This window comes from Prionailurus viverrinus, chromosome F1 (genome assembly GCF_022837055.1).
Source record: "Prionailurus viverrinus isolate Anna chromosome F1, UM_Priviv_1.0, whole genome shotgun sequence".
Taxonomy (NCBI): domain Eukaryota; kingdom Metazoa; phylum Chordata; class Mammalia; order Carnivora; family Felidae; genus Prionailurus; species Prionailurus viverrinus.
Window position 1 is genome coordinate 35,196,142 of NC_062577.1, and position 20,491 is coordinate 35,216,632.

The 20,491-nt window shown below is 36.8% G+C and overlaps 1 protein-coding gene across 5 annotated transcripts in view; it reads left to right on the forward strand.

The window, feature by feature from the left end:
• The window catches only part of PTPRC (protein tyrosine phosphatase receptor type C), a 124,844-nt gene that overhangs the window by 92,063 nt on the left and 12,290 nt on the right, over positions 1 to 20,491 (forward strand). For all 5 annotated transcript variants that reach the window (XM_047839959.1, XM_047839961.1, XM_047839962.1 and 2 more), the window contains 11 exons: positions 5,473 to 5,581; positions 6,356 to 6,390; positions 8,822 to 8,931; positions 9,380 to 9,470; positions 9,561 to 9,637; positions 13,610 to 13,646; positions 13,743 to 13,840; positions 14,549 to 14,674; positions 16,531 to 16,688; positions 16,913 to 17,048; positions 19,395 to 19,544. In XM_047839959.1, the coding sequence (XP_047695915.1) occupies positions 5,473 to 5,581; positions 6,356 to 6,390; positions 8,822 to 8,931; positions 9,380 to 9,470; positions 9,561 to 9,637; positions 13,610 to 13,646; positions 13,743 to 13,840; positions 14,549 to 14,674; positions 16,531 to 16,688; positions 16,913 to 17,048; positions 19,395 to 19,544 (1,127 nt within the window). The remainder of the gene's footprint in view (positions 1 to 5,472; positions 5,582 to 6,355; positions 6,391 to 8,821; positions 8,932 to 9,379; positions 9,471 to 9,560; positions 9,638 to 13,609; positions 13,647 to 13,742; positions 13,841 to 14,548; positions 14,675 to 16,530; positions 16,689 to 16,912; positions 17,049 to 19,394; positions 19,545 to 20,491) is intronic.

Consider the following 20,491-nt stretch of genomic DNA (forward strand, 5'->3'; position numbering starts at 1 on the left):
TGCACGAGTCTTTTCTTGTATACTATTGGCTTTTGTGACCTGGAAACATATCTCTGAGAAATTTTTTTTCATTCCACTTTTTTTTTTTTTCCTGTAGCCCTTCTGGAGCTCCTGTTAGTCCCATTTTGGAACTCCTAAGTCAAATTATTATTTTGGAACCCCCCTTTATTGTTGAGGATTTCTTTGACAATTCGGTTCTTATCAGCAGTTTGATCAAAGTTACAGGGAGACCATAGAAAAGGGTGATTAGAAGTTCTATGGCCCTAATCAAAAAGAATGACATCTTGCCATTTGCAACTATGTGGATGGACCTGGAGGGTATTATGCTAAGTGAAATTGGTCAGTCAGAGAAACACAAAAATCATATGGCTTCACTCATGTGAGGACTTTAAGAGACAAAACAGATGAACATAAGGGAAGGGAAACAAAAATCATATAAAAACAGGGAGAGGGACAAAAACATAAGAGACTCTTAAGTATGGAGAACAAACACTGGAGAGGTTGTGGGAGGGGGGGATGGGCTAAATGGGTAAGGTTCATTAAGGAATCTACCCCTGAAATCATTGTTGCACTATATGCTAACTAACTTGAATGTAAATTTAAAAAATAAATAATAAATTATTAAAAAAAAGTTCTGTAGCCCTTACAGGGACTGTTGACTGAGGAGATTCCTTGTAATATTTATGATTTGTTTTCTCCGGTGCCATTTATTATCTCTGGAAATTAATCAATGTAATACTTCTTGTGGTAGTGTAGGGGAATGTAGGGGAATGGTTCTTCCCATAGTAGGGCAGAGGGACAGGTGTTCAACCATTTCATAGGCAGACATTGACTTTGCCCTCCTAATCTCAGTCCTGGGCCACATCCCTGCTCTGTTCTGAGCCTGATTTTACCTTGAGTCTCTTAACCTTTTCCTTTCAATTTTCTCAGAGAATAAACTTCTTTCTCCTCCCTGGAGTGTCTTTTCAAAGGGTGTTTGGTTTCTCTGTAAATAGACATTCAACTGTACCATTTTTGGTCCTATGATTCATTTCCACTGTCTATGTGCCTCCAAATTTGAGACTCAGGCATTCTGGGTAACTGGTATGGATCTTATGCAGTGTGCTATTTTGGTGCTGGCTTTCTCTCCTTTGTTTTCTACCTTCCAAAACTTGCTGAAATCTCTCTAACTCTAATTTCCCTTCTCCCATTCTTTCTGGCATTATGGATCTATGCCACTGTCAGGTCTTTAATAGTAGCAGAATTCCTGGAAAGAAGGGAGAGAGACGTGTTCTTAGGTCATGATATATATCTGAAGTCTTGGTTGTTTTATCATTAATAATTTTATCAAGGCAAGTCTGAAGCTACTTAATGTTTCTGTAGAATGGACCCTAATTAATTGCTGTGGAATGAAACGCTTACTCATAGTCATTTGGGGCAGTTTCTCGCAAAATCTCAGTTCAAGGTGTCCTATTTTTCTAGTAACATGCTTTCATTTTAGTAATTTCCTTGAGGTGGATGAGTTTAGATGATTGTTCCTCTGATGAGGTTTTTATCCACAAATTTTGGAAACAATCATGTCGATCAATATATATACCAGTAATCACAGGTTTATTGATAATTTTAGTGAAAAGAATTTGAGAGAAACACGTTGGGTCATTTTGGGAGTCTATTGCAATAAGAACTTCTCTAAAATATTCAATACAACCCATGTATCCTCACAAGATCCTTTTAAATAAAATAAAATCATTCCCATTTTATAGACGAGGAAATTTTAACTTAGATAATTCAATCAATTTATTTTTTGTTTCCAGTAAAGAAGTGGTGGAGCCAGAATTCAAACACAGGTCCAACATCTGCCAGTCTCTATTTGAAATTAATTTATTCTTACTATTAAGAATTTCCAGTTACAGACATTTTGAACATGAGACACACGGTCTCTGGCAGCTATCTGTTTAGCTGGGTCATTCCCATCTTTCAGGTTATAGAAAGTCTCATGCTCAAGGCCACTCCTGAACGTGTAGAAAATAGGTTCCCCTTACTTTTTTTCCACTTACTCACTCTTTCATAAATCTAAGGAAAATACATTATTATTTTATTTGTTGGTTTACCTGTTTAGCATTTGTTTCCCCCCCAAAGAATGAAAATTTCCTTAGAACTGGTAACTTCTCATGCCTTATATTCTGCTGTATCCTTAGAGACTATCCCAGTGCAGCACTTCTCAGTAAGTATGGGGTGAATGAGGGGTACCAATGAATTAATGTAACGACAGATGCTTTAACAGATAAACCTCCAAATCCCAGTGACTTAACAGAATTGAAATTTATTTCTTACCCTACACCAATTGGTAAGTGTTTGTGTGTGTGTAGGTGGTGGAGTTCTGTTCTACATATTCATTCAAAACTCTAGGCTGACATAGGGTTTCCATTTTTCATATATAGCTTCTAATTTTGCTATGGTTGCCAACATCCATCCGGCAACCCGGAGAAGAGAGTGTGTAACATCTCTCCAGAGGGTTTAAGCACCAGGCCTGGAACTAACATATCTCACTTCTACCTTTATCTCAGTCACATGGCAACACTGAACAGCAAGTAAAGCTGATTCAGAAGGAAAAGAAAACAGGTGGATTCAGCATTAGCCAATCTCTGCCACAAGAAAGAAAGGAGGACTGATTAAATACCCAGCATACCCAGTCTTCTCAGTCTTACCAAACTGCTTCAAATGTATTATTCCTATATTGTTTTAAAAACATGATTTAGGGGGCACCTGGGTGGCTCAGTCGGTTGAGTGTCTGGCTTCGGCTCAGGTCGTGATCTCACAGTTTGTGAGTTCAAGCCCCCCGTTGATCTCTGTGCTGACAGCTCAGAGCCTGGAGCCTGCTTCAGATTCTGTGTCTCCCTCTCTCTCTCTGCCCTCCCATGCTCGTGCTCTTTCTCTGTCTCTCAAAAATAAATAAACGTTAAAAAGTTAAAAAAAAACCATGATTTAGGATGACTGAATTTCAATTTCCTCATCTAAAATAGTAAGAACATCATTTCCTTTCCTATCTGCATTAGCCAGAGCAAACCATAGTAGCAATATATAACACTGGTGCACCACTCCACATCCCTTTGGTATCCTCCAATCCCTCCATATACAATGTAAACTCATAATCAATCATTATGATCACCCTTGAAATTATTCTTGAATCCCTTGATCCCATCAATCGCCCAATTCCCACATCCAACAGCTTTCTTTTCTCTCTCCTGCATCATTATTTCCCTTCTGTGCTAGATAAGTCTAATCGGTATGCAATTGTTGAAAACAAACAGCAACCACAATATTTCTTTTGACACTATTTCCTCTTCAGCCACCCCTTTATTTCATCTCCACACCCCCCCACCTCCCAACAGTAAAGCTTCTATGAAAGAGATTTGTATTTTGACTGTCTCTGGTTCTTTTCCTATTTTTCTCTTGGGCCTGCCTATTCCACTGAATCGCTCTTGTCAAATCCAACAATGCCCTCTCTGATAGTACATCAAAAGGTCAATTCTCAGTCCTCATTGAATTTGACTTATCAACACCATTCATCATAGTTGATTACCCCCTCCTCCTTGAAAGATTTCCTTTTAAATTGGCTTCCTGGACACGCTCTTAAATTTTCTTCTATTTCACTTGTTAGTCTCCTTTCCTGGTTCTATCTTTCCTCTCCAAACTTTTAATATTAGAGTGTCCGAGGACTTAGTCTTGGGATTTCTTTCCTTTCTATCTAATTTTAATTTCCTGGTGAATTATTCAATCTTCTACCTTTAAATAACAGCTCCATGATGAAAGCTTTCAAATTTATGTCCAGTCCCAGACCCTTTCTTGCAAGATTTATGGTACAAGAGTTCCACATTTGCATGTTCAGGCTTCCTATTTGGCATCTCCACTTGGCTGTCTAATTATTTTTCAAATTCACAAATCCAAAAGTGAGCTCCTGCTCTCCGCTGCACCCACAGTCTTCCTGATGTCCATTAATTATAACTTCATGTAACTATTTCTACTCACTCTAGAGCCACCAAACTGGTATGAACCACTGTCATATTTTGGCTGGATTATGGCATTCTCAACGAGTAGTCCTAAAAACCTGTAAAATGTGTAGTCAGAGTATATCACTTCTCTGTTCAAAATCCTGCAGGTGCTGCCTGTGTAACAAAAAAGCTGATGTATCATTAAAATGGCTTCCAGGCCCTACAAATCTGGCCCTTGCCTCTCCCCTCTCTGCGTCATACTCTTACGTGACAACTCCTGTTGCTACCCTTCACTGGCTCCACTCCAGCCACATTGGCATTCTGGCTATTCCTTGGACATGCCGGCCATGCTCCTACCTGTGGGTTCTTGCCCTATCCTTCCTTTGCCTCAAACAGGCAGCCTCCAGATATCTGCTTAGCTAACTCTCTCACCTGCTCACAGTCTTTATCATCTTCTAGCCTACGTTACCATCTGCTTATTTATTATGTGCACTGTTAAGTGTCTGTCGTGTCAGTAGGTCATTTCCATGAGGACACGGATCCTTGTTTTGTTCTCCGAGATATCTTATGTAACTAAATCAGTGTTTGGCACACAGTAGGACTCAAAACTTTTTTTTTTTCCGAATAGTGAGTAATTAGTCCTTGTATGTCCAAGACAGCGTGCCAAGTGTTTATTGTAAATCAATTCATTTAACCTCATTTTTGGAATTAGGGAATGGAGTCACAAACATAATGAAGATTCTAGCCAAGGCCCCACCTAGGAAGTGGTACGGCTAGGTTGGAACCGAAGCAGTCTAGCTCCCAAGTGAGGCCCTGGTTTCACTGCATTCCTCTCTGCCCTTTCATTGTGTATGAAAAGTAGGAAATACTCCCCCAGGGCAAAGGATGTTTCCAGTACACTGTCTTTTCTCTGTCCTTCTCCAGAAGAGGGTATGATTTCCCATTAAACCCTGGTGAACATTTACATCAGGATAAGTAATCCTAACGGTAGAACGAAACAATTTTGTCCCTCGGTTAATTGATTTTATACCTCAATGGTAAGAAAGTTTATCTGTGTGGGACAGAAGCCTTTGTGATCTTTGTGGGAGGCTATCTACTTATGCACATAAAGTTACACCAAATGAGTTTCTCTCTGAGATCTATAATAACTAGACTCCCTCTCTAATCCCTTCCAAATGGAGTGACTGAAAGAAAGAGAATTAAGTCTAAATGATAGTATCGCATAAAAGAATAGTGTTTTGTGGAAGGAGAGTTTCTCTTCTGTATTCTAATTGCTTTCTTAAAATATAAGATGTTTTTATTTGTTTTGAATAATATGGGCAAAATACACAATATCAGGAATTTATTGTGTTTGGTCTCATTCTAAAAAATGTGTTTGTTTGAAAGCCTCAAAAGACATGGACATAATAAAAATGAAAGTATGTTAAAGGTGATTACTCAAAGAACCCAGCAATGTATTTGACATAATAATCTCCTTTCATGTGTTATGTTTCATTTCTAGATAATTCTAAAGCATTGATTGCATTTCTGGTATTTCTGATCATTGTGACATTCTTAGCCCTGCTTTTCGTTCTCTACAAAATCTATGACCTGCGCAACAGAAGATCCAGGTAAGAGTTGATTTCAAAATGAAAAATAGTAGTAATAATGATGAAAACATCTATCTATGAGGCAAGTTTAGAACCAGTTACGTATAGAATGAGAAGTAGCATTAAGTCCAGTTCATCAGTGAACTTTTGATCAAAAACTTCGCAACGTCTTGTTGGTTTGTAGTAAATAGTAACATTTTCTACAGTAATACTGTTATAGATTTTTTTTAATAATAACAAAGGAAGAGAATAGGTATTTATTCTTTTAGTTAAAAGTGGGTCAAAGGGATGTAGAAATGATAGAGGCAAAAAGAAAAGAAAGAAGTATCTAGGGAAGTATATGTATTTCTTTGGGCCAGGAACAACCATATTTTATGAAAAACAAGAATTTTAAAATAAAATAATTTAGTCACTTACCTGAGTTTAGCAGACAACCCTTGGTTGGTTTCTTCCTTCCTTCCTTTTTCTTTCTTTCCCTCCATTCTCCTCCATCTCCTCTCCTCCCCTTCCTCATCCCCTTCCCCCTCCCTTCCCTTCCTTCTCCTGTCTCCCCTTCTCTTGTCCTTTCTTCTTTCTTTATCCTTCCTGCTTCCATTCCTTCCTTCCTTCAATACATTCATTAAATATAAATCGAATCCCAATTGAATTCTATGTTTCTTAAAAAAAATCCCAATTGAATTCTATGTTTCTTCCATTCCTTCCTTCCTTCAATACATTCATTAAATATAAATCGAATCCCAATTGAATTCTATGTTTCTTAAAAAATATAGACACTTACGTTTCTTATTTTCACAGTGATATAGATGAACAGCAGGAACTTGTTGAAAGGGGTAAGTATACCAGTTTTTTACTGATGAATATCCTCCTCATATTTGAATCTATTCGTTTTAAATAAGAATTCAACATTTTTTATCTAACCTAGACTTCCTCTGTTGATACAATGAAGAACCTTAGATTCACTTATCTATTTATTCAATTAGTAAGTACTATGAATTTCCAAGTATATGGCAAGTATTGTGCCAGAGCTGAATATATGGTAGTGATAGGCCACAGACCCTGCTCTTAAAGGGTTGAAAATCTAATAGAGGAAGGCAGAAGTATCAGCAAATATGACAACGACTTGGTAAATGCCATAGTGGTTGAATGTGTATGCTTCTAGAGAAAGATAGAAGATAGAAGCTTGTGAGTGGGAAAGGCAGGCATCTGAGTCACCTAAGATTGTGGGGAGACATTAGACCAACAAATAAGGGAGTACAAGAGTAAACAAAAAGTCACATAGAGATAGAGCTAGTAAGTGTGCTCAAGTCTCTGCAAAGGTTAAAAGGTGGGATGGTGGCTGTTTCCACATAAGGCCCATTTAAGGACATGACAAAAAATGCAATTTGACTTAAGAGAGGAAAAGAAATTCCATTTTTCCCCTTCTTTTTAGCCTGTACATTGTTTCTTTCATTTTTTAAATGTGATTTTGATCCATTAAAGGGGATAGAGGTAAAGATTGAAACTGTTTACAATAAATAAAATGATCTGTCTCCTCATAGTCAAGACAGGAGAAATTTAAGAACTCTTCTGTCTTGTTTTAACTTATCTCTGAAAGCTTTCCCTCTGCAAGAGCAGGTACCAAATCAGTAAACAAAAGCTTTAGTGTTGGTTCTTTGGAACCTCTCATTGACTTTATTTTCCATTGCAAAATCTATCACTACTTGATATTGCATTATCTATTTTATTTGTTAACTATCCTCCCATGACTAGAATGTAAGCTAGGGATGCGAAAGTAAGGAGATTTTTTCCCCCCTCATTTCACTGCTCTATCCCGAGTATCTATGTGAGTATATGGAATTCAATAAATGTCAATGAATGCATAGATGAATGAGATGAAATGTTCTGAGGATTAGTTTTGAAAGCCTGAGGGAAGAATGAAGAGCACAAGAGTAACAAGTACCTGAGCAGAGAAGGGGAGTCAATTTCAAGGTGTCAGGGCAGACTAGGGAGGGTCAAAGAAGCATTTTATCTCAAAGTTCATACTAATTGTCCATTGGCATGCATTAGAACTTACCCAAACCCTCTAAAACCTCAAAGGTGGCCTTGAGTTCAGAACGAATGAATACCAGAGGTTCCCAACAACCCAAAGAAGTGACTGTACATGGCCAATTTGATAGCTGTATTTGGACGGAAATTTCTGCAGACACTAAGACAAATGTGCAACCTTAATGGACATCGTCTTGCATCATCTGATAGAGAACATTGACGTGAATAGGAGAAACACATTTTTTACATGAGTGGCAGTTTATATTCGCTTAATTTTCTGAAACTTTGCTTTTCAGGAGCCATATACAATTGTAGCTCTTTATGGTTAATATGTATTCTTACTCCTTAGTAAGTTATTAAGCAAGCATACCATATAAAGTGCTTCGTACTCTGGAGGCCTAACACATGAACACAACTTGTTCATAGCCTAGTATAAAGGGATTAGCAAATTAAGCTGAGTCTTGAGTATAAGGATATTAATCATATTCTCTTACTTGTCTGTTTACAAAATTTCATGATAACTTAAACATGGAAATAATGAAAGGAAAAAATAATAACTATGATATAGATAAATAAGTATGGTAATTGTTATATTACGTTATGTGTTCAAACCTTAGCATTTAGTCAATGAAACACTAATAAGAGTGTCAGATTTTTTTTTTTAACAAGTAAAGTTGCATGCTTTTATTTTATTTCGGAAGACTAATTTGCAGCAGTTTAAAAGACAAATCAGTATGGGGAAAAACTAGAGACAAGGAGAGGACTTGGGAAGATGTAGTTACATGGATGAGGAGGCCTGCCTGCACCTGACCACTGGCAGAGGGATGGAAAGTACCCAGTCACCTACTGGATATGGAGAGGGAGGGAGAAATCTATAACTGTGGAAGTTTCCATCTTAAATTAGTTTGTGAATGGTCATCTTGTTTACTGAGATTTGAAATACTGGAGTAAAGGAAAAATGATTTTTACTTTGGGCATTTTGACTTTGATGTACATGTGGGATAACCCTTTGGAAAATCTGGGAGATTGAAAGGTTAAAATAAAGCCCAGAAGAAGGCTGGAGTACAACATTTAGAAGTCATAGGTGAATCTTTGTATGTGACTGAGACTTTCCAGGTAGTATGTGTGAGAAGGGAAGAAGCAAAGGATTAATCCAAGCGATAAATTTAATGAAATTTGTATGAAGACTTGAAAGATGGACATAACCCTAGTCATGAATCCTTAATATGTTTAAAGATGATGAAAAGCAACTGATGAGTGTGGAGCCAATCCATGCAGATATTTTGTTGGAAACTTATAAGAGGAAGATTGCTGATGAAGGAAGACTGTTTCTGGCTGAATTTCAGGTGTGTGCTCTTCTTGATACGTGATGAGAAATTTACTCAATTATCAGGATAATTCCATTTTAAATGTATTATATAATGCTTTGTCTTTATAATTTATTCTACGTAATCTAGCAACATAGTCAAAGCAGATATTATCAGCAGATATTTATAGACCAGAAGAGATCGTCATAGTCATGAAACTGGCAAATATTTCAAAATAATTCTTTATTGTATCATTATTAGTTATAAAGTTGTGTCACAACTTTATTCTCAAAGTAGCCCATCATTCATTTTTAGTATTTTTTGCATAATTCCTAATAATGTTAATTTCAATTACTCCATGCAACTTGTTCATCAGCAAAAAAGAAATACGTTCCAGGATGTCTCATTTGCTCAAAATGGTAAGTGACAAGGGGGAAATTATTTTTCTTGAATCTGCCATGACCCAAAGGACCATTATGTCTTTCAGAGCATTCCACGGGTATTTAGCAAGTTTTCCATCAAGGATGCTCGAAAACCCTTTAACCAGAACAAAAATCGTTATGTTGACATCCTTCCTTGTAAGTACTCATGGAGAATTGAATTTCTATATGTTTAGGCTCCTTGGTTATTCATTATTTCACTTATTTATATTTCTTTTCTTTGAACAGATGATTACAACCGTGTTGAACTCTCTGATATAAGTGGAGATGCAGGGTCAAATTATATAAATGCCAGCTATATTGACGTGAGTAAAAACGCATAACTGCTAGATTATTTTATGTCTTTGTTGTTTTGTCATTGTATCTATACATTCCATTCAGTTCTTTCTTTGTCATGTCAAAAGTTTAGAAATATTATTAGAAATAGTTTGAAGTAAACTCCTCATGTCACTTACATAAACAACAAAATCATTAATATCTACAGGAATAGTTATTTATTATTTGTTATTCATGCTAGGTATATTATAAAATTTTTCTCTACCAAAAGTGATACTAATAATTAAAATACTCTGGTGCCTACTATTGTGCTGGATATTAGTCTTAATGATCTGTATATGTATTTCTCATAAGAGCCCCACATTTGCCCTGACCACGTGCACCATACTCACTGTAGAGGTGAAGACTGGGAGACTCTGGTTAATTAGTTATCCTTATCCTCATTCAATCAGTAAAAAGTTGAGTTGGGATTCAAACCCGGGTCTGCCTGACTCCAGCCTGTTGTTCTTCAATTACATAACATTGCATTTCAGCAGAGATATGCTTCATTGACCCAGATCATTTGTTCATCATATTTATCCAAAAATAAATGTTGCATATGGTTAATTTATCCAAAATATTTTAAAATGTTATTTATTATATAATTGCTGAATAAGTAATGCATCACACATTTAAAAAAGAATAAGCAGCAGTGTAAAAACAGGGAGACTGAAAAATAGCTTCTTTCCACCCAATCTACCATTTGTGCAATGCTCCCACCTACTACACAAGGTAACCTCTATATTGTTTCTTATTGATCCAGTCCGAAGGCACTAACATTTGTTATCTTCTCTTTATCCAAAAGTGTTAACATAATATTCACATTTTTCTGTGCCATGCTTTATAAACCTGTAAAGTTATGTGATATGTATATCACATATATACACATATATGTATATATACACATATACACATATATATGTATATATATATATATAGTAATGATACAATAAAAATATATATGGATATATCCTTATAATAATTACAATACATTACAATAATATCATTACAGGAACGGGGTTTGGCAAATCTTTTCTGTAAGAGTCCAGGCAACAAATATTTTGGATTTTCCAGGACATAACATTTTTGTCACAACTACTTAGCTCTGAAGTTTAGTGGCCACAATTCCATACACAATGTGAATGCATTCCAAACTTTTTTTTTAAACAAAATCAGACATAAGTTGTAGTTTGCTGACCCTGGACATAGAAAATTTCTGCATTTTTTATATTTTATTAGTCATTCATGGTATAGCTGTATTGTGATTTAGTTAATAAGTGCCTATATTAATGGACATTAAATGTGTTTAGAATCTTCTGTTATAAACAATGGTTCAATGGAAAATCTTGACTTACTATTTTACAATGAGTTTTAGTGTATCTAGGATAAAATACTAAAAGAAGAATTTCTAGGCCAAAGAGAATATGCATTTGCAATTTTAAAAGGTATTTCCAAATGGTCTTCCACTGGGTCATACCGATTTACATTCCACCAGCAATATATGAAGAATGCCAAAAATTTTTTTTTGACAGTCAAATAGTAGACAAATTGTATACTATGCTATAAGGCAATTCACCAGCTTTTCTTGCAGAAAGATATTGAAACTGAGGTTTGCTTATTTCGATGTACATGAATATATAAATTTTTAGTGGAGTAGGTAAAATGGTCAAATTAAATTTGTTTGTTTGTTTGTTTATATATTTATTTATTCACATGGTATCTTAGTTTCCTAGGGCCGACATAGCAAAGTATTACAAACAAGATGGCTTAAAACAACATAAAAGTATTCTCTCAAAGTTCTGGAGACAAGAAATCCAAAATCAAGGTGTCAGCAGAGACATGCTGCCTCTGAAGGGTCTGGGGGAAATTGCTCTTTGCCTCTCCTAGCTTCTAGTGGTTCCTGGCAATCGTTGGCCTTCCTAGTCTTGTGCCTGTATCACCTTCAAATGTGCTTCTATGATCACATGATCTTCCCTGTGTGATTCTACAGCGCTGTGTCTCCTTTCTCTTATAAAGACAACAGCCATTTGGGGCTCCTGGGTGGCTCAGTTGGTTAAGCATCCAACTTCGGCTCAGGTCATGATCTCACAGTTCGTGAGTTCAAACCCCCTGTCAAGCTCTGTCCTAACAGCTTAGAGCCTGGAGCCTGCTTCAGATTCTGTGTCTCCCTCTCTCCCTGCTCCTTCCCCGCTCCTACTCTCTCCCTCCCTCCCTCTCTCTCTCTCTCTCTGTCTCTCAAAAATAAGTAAAAAAAAAAAAAATACATAAAAAAAAAGAAGATACCAGTCATTAGATTTAGAGCCCAGCCTCAGAGGGCTATAGCCTTATCTTCCACAAAGACCTTACTTGCAAATGAACTCACACCCTGACGTTCTGAGTAGATATGAGTTTTGAAAAATGCTATTGAATCCTCTACACACATATTCTGTAAAATGAAAAAAAAATATTTAAGAATATTTTTTACTCAGATCATTTATGAAACATTTTTACAAGTAGAAGCAGGGCTGGGACTTTTCTTCTCAAGTATTCTGTCCCTAAAGACATCACTTTAACCTGTACTAATGTCCTGCCTCCCATCAACTTTGATACATGACAATTTTGTATCCTTGCTTGCTGTTCTCCTTGTAAGCTCTATCCCACGCAACAAATGACATGTGCTTATGATATTCTTATACCATTTCTTATTTCATTCCTTTTTAATATTATCCTCAAAGGCTTGTTTATAATCACAAGCAACAGTTACAAATGTGAGGTCATTGTCTAAAGATAATTACTAGCACTGTGCCATAATTTTGACCTCTATTTTAACCGATTCTGCAGGTGACTTCTGTAGGCTTTCACAATTAGCATTGATAAACTTTATTTTAGTATATAGGGTTTCTTCCAAACGTTGTTTTTCAAAGTAAAGTAATTGACAGAAGATTTTATAAGGATTTAGATAATCTCTGAGAAAAACCCCTTATATTTCCTATTCAAATATATGTGGGAATTATGGTATTGACTTTTACTTATTTGTAAATAAGTAAATAAGTTCTGCTCCAGCAGAACTAGGAGTTCCTGAAAAATGTGTCTCAGCTTTTAGATAGGTACTTGACATATTGTAGCCCGTTAATAAATAAGTGTTGAATGAGCTAATGTATAAATAATACTATGTCATGAGATAGAAGTTTCAAGAAGTTACTAATATTAATCCTGAATTCTTGTGGCCCATGTAACAATATTTCACCTAATGGGAGAAGGTTAGCCCATGTAACAATATTTCATCTAATGGGCGAAGGTTATCTCTCTGAAGGGCTTCTCTGATTGCTCAGGTGAATTTAAGGAATATGAGATAATTTGGAAGAAACTAGCACAATATCTTATTTGCCTCTGTCATCCTTCTTTGCCTTGGTAATAGGAGTGGAAAAAGCAAACATTGTAGGTAATGAAATTAAAGTCACTCTGTCTCTTATCTACAATGGCAGAAAAGGAGTCTAGGGAATCGGTGGTCTATCCCAGCGCTAGTTAAAAGGTAGATGTGTGGGGATATCTCACAATGATTTATTGAAAGAAATTGAGTAAAAATCCCCAAAGCAACAATATGGCTTGTAAGAAGGTTTAAACTGTAACAGACGGTGCTCTGAGTTGTCAGGACATAAAATATAAGAATGTCTGGATTATTTTTGTAAATTGCTGCATGAATTTACAGGATGAGGATGAAGTCCAGTTTTCAAAATTGTTTTGGATATATAGCAAAGATACATAAAGGTCAAGAATGGTGTTTGTAAGTGCTAACATGTTTGGTGCAGTTTAAAGGGTGACCATGAGTTAATAAAATCCCCCTTATGATTTGAAAATGTCCTGAGAAATCCACAACCAAGAGACGGGGGATCTAAATTAACTTCCTCTAACTCATGATTTTGCACATAAAGAAATAATTGAGTGTTCAGTAAATGATATGCCTTTGTGTGTTTTTTGAACAGGGTTTCAAAGAACCCAGGAAATACATTGCTGCACAAGGTAATTTATCTGACAGTTTAACACTCTTTTTGAAAATTGTTTCATAGCGCAGTTAAGAAGATATTTCTTATCAGTTTGTGTTTATTTACTTCCTAGGTCCCAGGGATGAAACTGTTGATGATTTCTGGAGGATGATCTGGGAACAGAAAGCCACAGTCATTGTCATGGTCACTCGATGTGAAGAAGGAAACAGGGTAGGATTCATAGGGTAAAGGTTGGGTTTAGAAAAAGAGAGTGTTGAATCGTATTTCAAAACACACACACACACACACACACGTGCTGGATGGATGACAAAAACAGACAGTTCTTTATTTTAATCAGTATGACACTTGATTTGAACTTTTTACACATGTAGAAAAATAGTGTCCATACCTAAATATATGTATATATGAATAAAATTTAAGTGCTTCTGCTTAATTGCTGGACTTACATTTGACTCCTATTTCTTTGCACTATTGTTACAAGTTTAGTGCATTTCTGTGAAATGATTTCACAAGTACTTGAGAATACTTGAAAGAAAACTGTCCTTGGGCAGATACGTGGTAATTCATGTAATGGGACTTTAGGAAGCGTGAAAGCCTCCCTATCCTCCAGCCTGAAATTAACCACATGCAACCACATCATTTCTGCTGACAACTGAGCACATCTCCTTTTAATATGCAGCTAAGCTTGGGAAGATCATCCTCTGGCTACGTAGTATGAAGGAAATCTATCAGGGCCATTAATGGGAAATGGAATACATTTCAACCATCACAGCTTAAGGTGTATATGTACTTAAAGGAGAATACATGAATATTTTGAGAATTTCAGATGAATAATTTTTGTTTTGTTTTTTAAAGAGCCTTTATACATACATTTGTTTAAATGAAAAACAAAAATTATTAATATTTTTTAAAATATAGAACAAGTGTGCAGAATACTGGCCGTCAATGGAAGAGGGCACACGGACTTTTGGAGATGTTGTGGTAAAGATCACCGAGCACAAAAGGTGTCCAGATTATATCATTCAGAAGTTGAACATTACAAACGTGAGTTTGTTTTATCACATATTTTTATTTTCATACGGTTTGTCTAAAAATACAATTATGGAATTAAATGTGAGAAATTATATCTAAGAAAAATTATTTTTAACAACCTACAGGAGGAGGAGTTGGGTTAGAACACAAGCCAGCAGGTCAAGTTAAATCACTGGTGAAAGTGGGATCTGTCTGTCCAAGTCCCATCAAAAGTATTTATAATTCTATGACTCTTGACATATAAAGAAAAGAGCTCTTTAAGTGTGTTGAATAAATGACTGAATTATTGAATGAATGGTAAAATGGCCCTTATTCTCTATGGGTCTATTAATTACCATTATGGAAAGAATATACACATGGCACAATTAAAGACTACTGTAAGAAATACAAAGCACTAACTATGTAGTAAAGATAAAATGTTAGTTTGGAAAAAAACAGTCGGTAGGGCTTTAGATAATAGTTAAAACAGAGGTCCTCACATGTTCTAGGATACTGTTTTTATGAAAAATCCAGAATAGGCAAATTTTTTAAAAGTTTATTTATTTTGAGAGAGATAGAGTGGGGCGGGCAGAGAGAGAGAGAGAGACAGACAGAGAGAGAGAGAAAATTCCAAGCAGTCTCTGCACTGTCAGCACAAAGCTTAATGTCGGAATCGAACCCACAAATTGTGAGATCATGACATGAACCGACATCAAGAGTCAGATAACTTAACCGCCTGAGCCACTCAGGCGTCCCCAGAATAGGCAAATTTATGGAGTCAGAAAGCTGGTTAGGATTGCTTGGAACTGAGGGAGGTGAAGCAGGAAGAGGGATGGCTGTAATCAGTAAGAGTTTCTTTTGGGAGTGGGTAATGAAAACGTCCTGTAATCAGATAGTGGTGATGATTGTACAAGTCTGGGAATATAATAAAAAAAATTATACTTTAAATGAATGAATTTTATGCTATGTGAATATATCTTAAAGCTGTTTAAAGATGCAAAAACAACCCCTTTCAATTATATATTTCTTCCAAAGCCTTCTAAGGCTCCCATGGCATTACTAACTACTATGGGCCACAGAGGGCTATGGAACAGTGGTTCCACCACCAATAGTTTGTGGTTAAATACATGATGGACTTAGGCATGAGACCCCCACCCCATCCATACTTATGGGTAATATGTAGATCTGGTTGTATTGATTAGTCTCATCATTATTCTTAATTAACATAATCATTTCCCATCAGACAATTACAACCACCCAAGTCTTGTTGTTTCTTCTGTTACCTAAATGTAGGTGGTTCTTCTTCACACCAGGTCAGAGAACTATGAATTACTCATCTTGTAGTAATTATCTTGAAGTTGGGACAAATACGAGCTGTAGTCTGGGGCTGAGTTTCCTCAGTTGTCTCTCTACAGTCTGAGCTGACCTTTCTAATGCTAAGAAGTATAGCATTAACAGAACAATTAATCAGACTTTCTTCACATGAAGAAAATTTGCTGACCTACCAAGTGGAAATATCTCAAAGAACTGTGAGAATGGTCTTTACTTCACATCTTTTTCCACCTACCCACACTCCCATTTTTTGGTGTGTGTGTTTGTTTTTGCTGTTTGGTTTTGGCATGGCAGCATGAAAGTTCCCAGCAGTTTCCACGAACTTACCACACCTTGCTTACCTTGCTGGTAAGTTATTGCTTGCTGGTTAGTGCATGCCACCCCTGCATGACATCTCAACTCCTGGTGATTAACTGGAAAGAAAAAAATGTAATAATGGCTGAAAACCTTTGCATGAGGAGTTTTTGATACTGGATTCCCCCCTGCCCCCACTTATTTATGTCAGATAATTTGCTTGCAAGAAAATCATCTCAGAGAAAAAATTATCTCTCCCCTAGAAAAAAGAAAAAGCAACCGGAAGAGAGGTGACTCACATTCAGTTCACCAGCTGGCCTGACCACGGGGTTCCTGAGGATCCTCACCTGCTCCTCAAGCTGAGAAGGAGAGTGAACGCTTTCAGCAACTTCTTCAGTGGCCCCATTGTGGTGCACTGCAGGTACATGGAGAACTCCCAAGGCCGGCACCAGGGCTGTCCCAACTCTTCCTCTTGGGCTGTTAGAGAACACCCTTCCCTTTGGCGATTGCTGTTTTGGAAAACAGTCTGTGAGGAGAGACTTTTATCCTTTCCTCTGCTTCACCCCTGTTGTCTTTTCATTTCCCCACCATGATCATGCCTTCACTTTGTTTATTTGTTTGTTTGTTCGCTTGTTGTTTTGTCAGTGCTGGTGTTGGACGCACAGGCACTTATATTGGAATTGACGCCATGCTAGAAGGCCTGGAGGCAGAGAACAAAGTGGACGTTTATGGTTATGTCGTCAAGCTAAGGCGACAGAGGTGCCTGATGGTTCAAGTGGAGGTACGTGCTCCCCTTCAATCACTGTTATCCCTTTTGCTTTTTGACTGAAGTCTTTTTGTGGCGGGAATGGTGATCTTAAAAGAAATCCAAATTCTTCTCAACTGAGTGAAAATAGTTTTCTTTTTATTTCATGAAAACTAAATCAATTGATAAGCACCAATTATAGTTAGGAACATTTCGTGTTAGTGGCTGAAAGTCCTGCAGAAGAAGGATGATTATAAATATATGTGAACAAACAAGCACACAAATTAATAATAAGATACCATTTACACATGTTAGGAAAAAAATAAACAAAAACACTGATAACTAATTTGACAGCATCTCATAAAATTAGAGCTAGGGACACGGAGTAGTAGAGTGAATAATAGCCCAGATTTTGAAGTAGACTTCCAAGGTTCCTATCTTGCTGTTAATTCTTAATGGTATGTACAGTTTCACAAGTTTCTAATGTTTCTGTGCCTCAGTTAAGTCATCTGTAAAATGGACACAGTGATATATTTACCCTATAGAGTTATGACAAAAAGGTAATCCAAGGAAAATGCATAGGCGAGTCTCTGGCACAAGTATGTAACCAGTAATTGTAAGGGATGGTTATTATTGAAAATACCTGCACTTGACCCAGCAATTCCACATGTATGTATATACCCAAGGGAAGCACTTATAAATGTGCATAACTAAAAACACGTGCAAGAGTGTTCATTAGGGGCACCCGGGTGGCTCAGTCGGTTAACTTTGGTTTTGGCTCATGTCACGGTTTGTGAATTTGAGCCCTGCACTGGGCTCAGAGCTAGGATCCTGCTTGGGATTCTCTCTCCCTTTCTCCCTCTGTCCCTCCCCTGCTCACACGCACACTCTGTCTCTCTCAAAATACATAAATAAACTTTAAAAAAAAAGAATGTTAAATTCAGCATTGATAGACTAGCAAAAGGGAAAAAAAGGAAGCACTTTATGGGATAAAGGGCAAACAATACGTGGACACACAATTGCATGCTATGCTACAGTGAAAGGAATAATCTTAGTCTGTACCTATCTATCTGGTTACATGTTCAGATGAAAACAAAGAGTGAATAAAGTCACCAAATGAAACATGTAAGATATTATTTATGCCATTTAATTTAATTTATTTATTATTATTTTTTTAAATGTTTATTCATTTTCAAGAGACAGAGAGAGAAAAAGAGACAGAGAGAACAAAAGCAGAGGAGAAGCAGAGAGAGAGGAAGGCAGAGGATCCGAAGTGGGCTCTACACTAACAGCAAAGAACCTGATGCGGGGTTTGAACTCACGAACCGTGAGATCATGACCTGAGCTGAAGTCGATGCCTAACCCACTGAGCCACCCAGGCGCCCCAATTTACACAATTTTTAAAAAGCACACAAATTTATGGGGCGCCTGGGTGGCGCAGTCGGTTAAGCGTCCGACTTCAGCCAGGTCACGATCTCGCGGTCCGTGAGTTCGAGCCCCGCGTCGGGCTCTGGGCTGATGGCTCAGAGCCTGGAGCCTGTTTCCGATTCTGTGACTCCCTCTCTCTCTGCCCCTCCCCCGTTCATGCTCTGTCTCTCTCTGTCCCAAAAATAAATAAACGTTGAAAAAAAAAAAATTAAAAAAAAAAAAAAAAAGCACACAAATTTGTACACTGCTTACAGATACATGGGTGTCACTATAGAAGAATAAAAATAGATTGTCAACCAGGAACAAAAGGAAAAATTATTTCCTGTGGAAAAAGTAAATGGGCTAAAAGGATATAGTCAAACTCAGGAAACTAACATTAGTAGGTGAAGAGGCTTGAATGTTATCACAAATTTGTCACTTATTTAAAAATAGTGGATTCAAATATGATAAAAATGTTGGGAGTTGTTAAATGTGGATTTGGTGTATTGTGTTTTTTTGATAATTTTCTCTATTTTAAAAGATTCTAGGAAGCTTTTTTTTTCTAATGTGTTGTATGGAGTATCAATTTGATTTTTTTCCTCTTAGATATTTATTATAGTTTTATATATTAGTAATTTGACTCACTGGCTCAATAATGGTCACTGAAGGAAGTAACAGGTAATGTTTTCTAATTTTTAGGAATCAAATAAAAGTTATGCACTACATAGTATATGTTTAATCTATGTACCAAGCTATTTTTTTTTCTGAAAAAATGATCTGAAGTGGAATTTGCTCACATTCCAGAGAATTGTGAGAGCCAAATTCCATACTATTCAAATGTTATGGGCATTGGTTTTCTTTTACAAACATTGTCCCAATCTGAGCACAATTATAGAGATGCATAATTTATTTCAATATGATTCATAAGACTAGAAGTTATCAATTAATTATCCATATTTTTCTTTGAAATTGTAGGCACAGTATATCTTGATCCACCAGGCCTTGGTGGAATACAACCAATTTGGGGAAACAGAAGTGAGTTTGTCTGAATTACATCCATATCTACTTAACATGAAGAAAAGAGATCCCCCCAGTGAGCCATCTCCCCTAGAGGCTGAATTCCAGGTAATGATGTGATAGCAATAATAATAGTTACTAACGTTAACTTTCACGAGGGCTATTTTCTGGGGCTGTGCATTCGGCATGATTCCTGAATTTGGGCCTCACCATAACCAATGGAGTACAGATGAGGAAACTAAGACAAAGGGAGTTCAAGAGAAATACCTAAAACATAACAGCTGTTATGCAGGAGACTTGTTTAAGCTTAGAAATGCGTCCCCAGCCCTCCCCTCTTAACTATTTCTCATTAAGCTGGTATAAAATAAAGTGTCAAAATAATAGTAATACCCACAAAATTGGTCTGCCAAAGGCAATGTAGCATCTCACCTTTTAAAACTACATCTGGTTTGGGTTTGTAAAGGAAATAATTAGAGGAGTTTATGACTACTTAGGAAGTTTAACTGGCTGGAGCTGGTAGACAGAAACTAAAGGATAAATACATGTGTCCTAACCTATTTATTAGGCAATTACTCTGAAAGCCAGCCTAGGATGTAGTTCACTCGTTCCAAGAATTTGTGGAGCTATCTCCAGATTGCTCAGTTGTCCAAACAAAATGTTTTGTACCTTTTCTCTTTCACTACTGATATCAAGTTTACTGAAACTGTCTGTGAACTGCCAAACTGGTCAAATTGGAGAGTTTCACAAGACCAGGGAACATGCTTTTAATCGGATGCAGAATTGTTTAATGTCTTGGCTCAAAGTAAGGATGAGGTGGGGGGTGGAGGTGAAGCATATAATAATCACCACGTAACACAATCCACCAGAAGACCTGTACTATCGTGTAAGAACTAGCAGTCTACCAGAGTAGTCTTGAGGGGAAGGATGTTTAATTGCTATTTTCTTGCTCTTTCAGCTGATAAACCAAGCGTATTCAGTACACTAACTCTGCTTGCCCCCCTATATGCCATTTGGAAACACTTATGAATGCCATTTAAACATTCTTACGTAAAGCC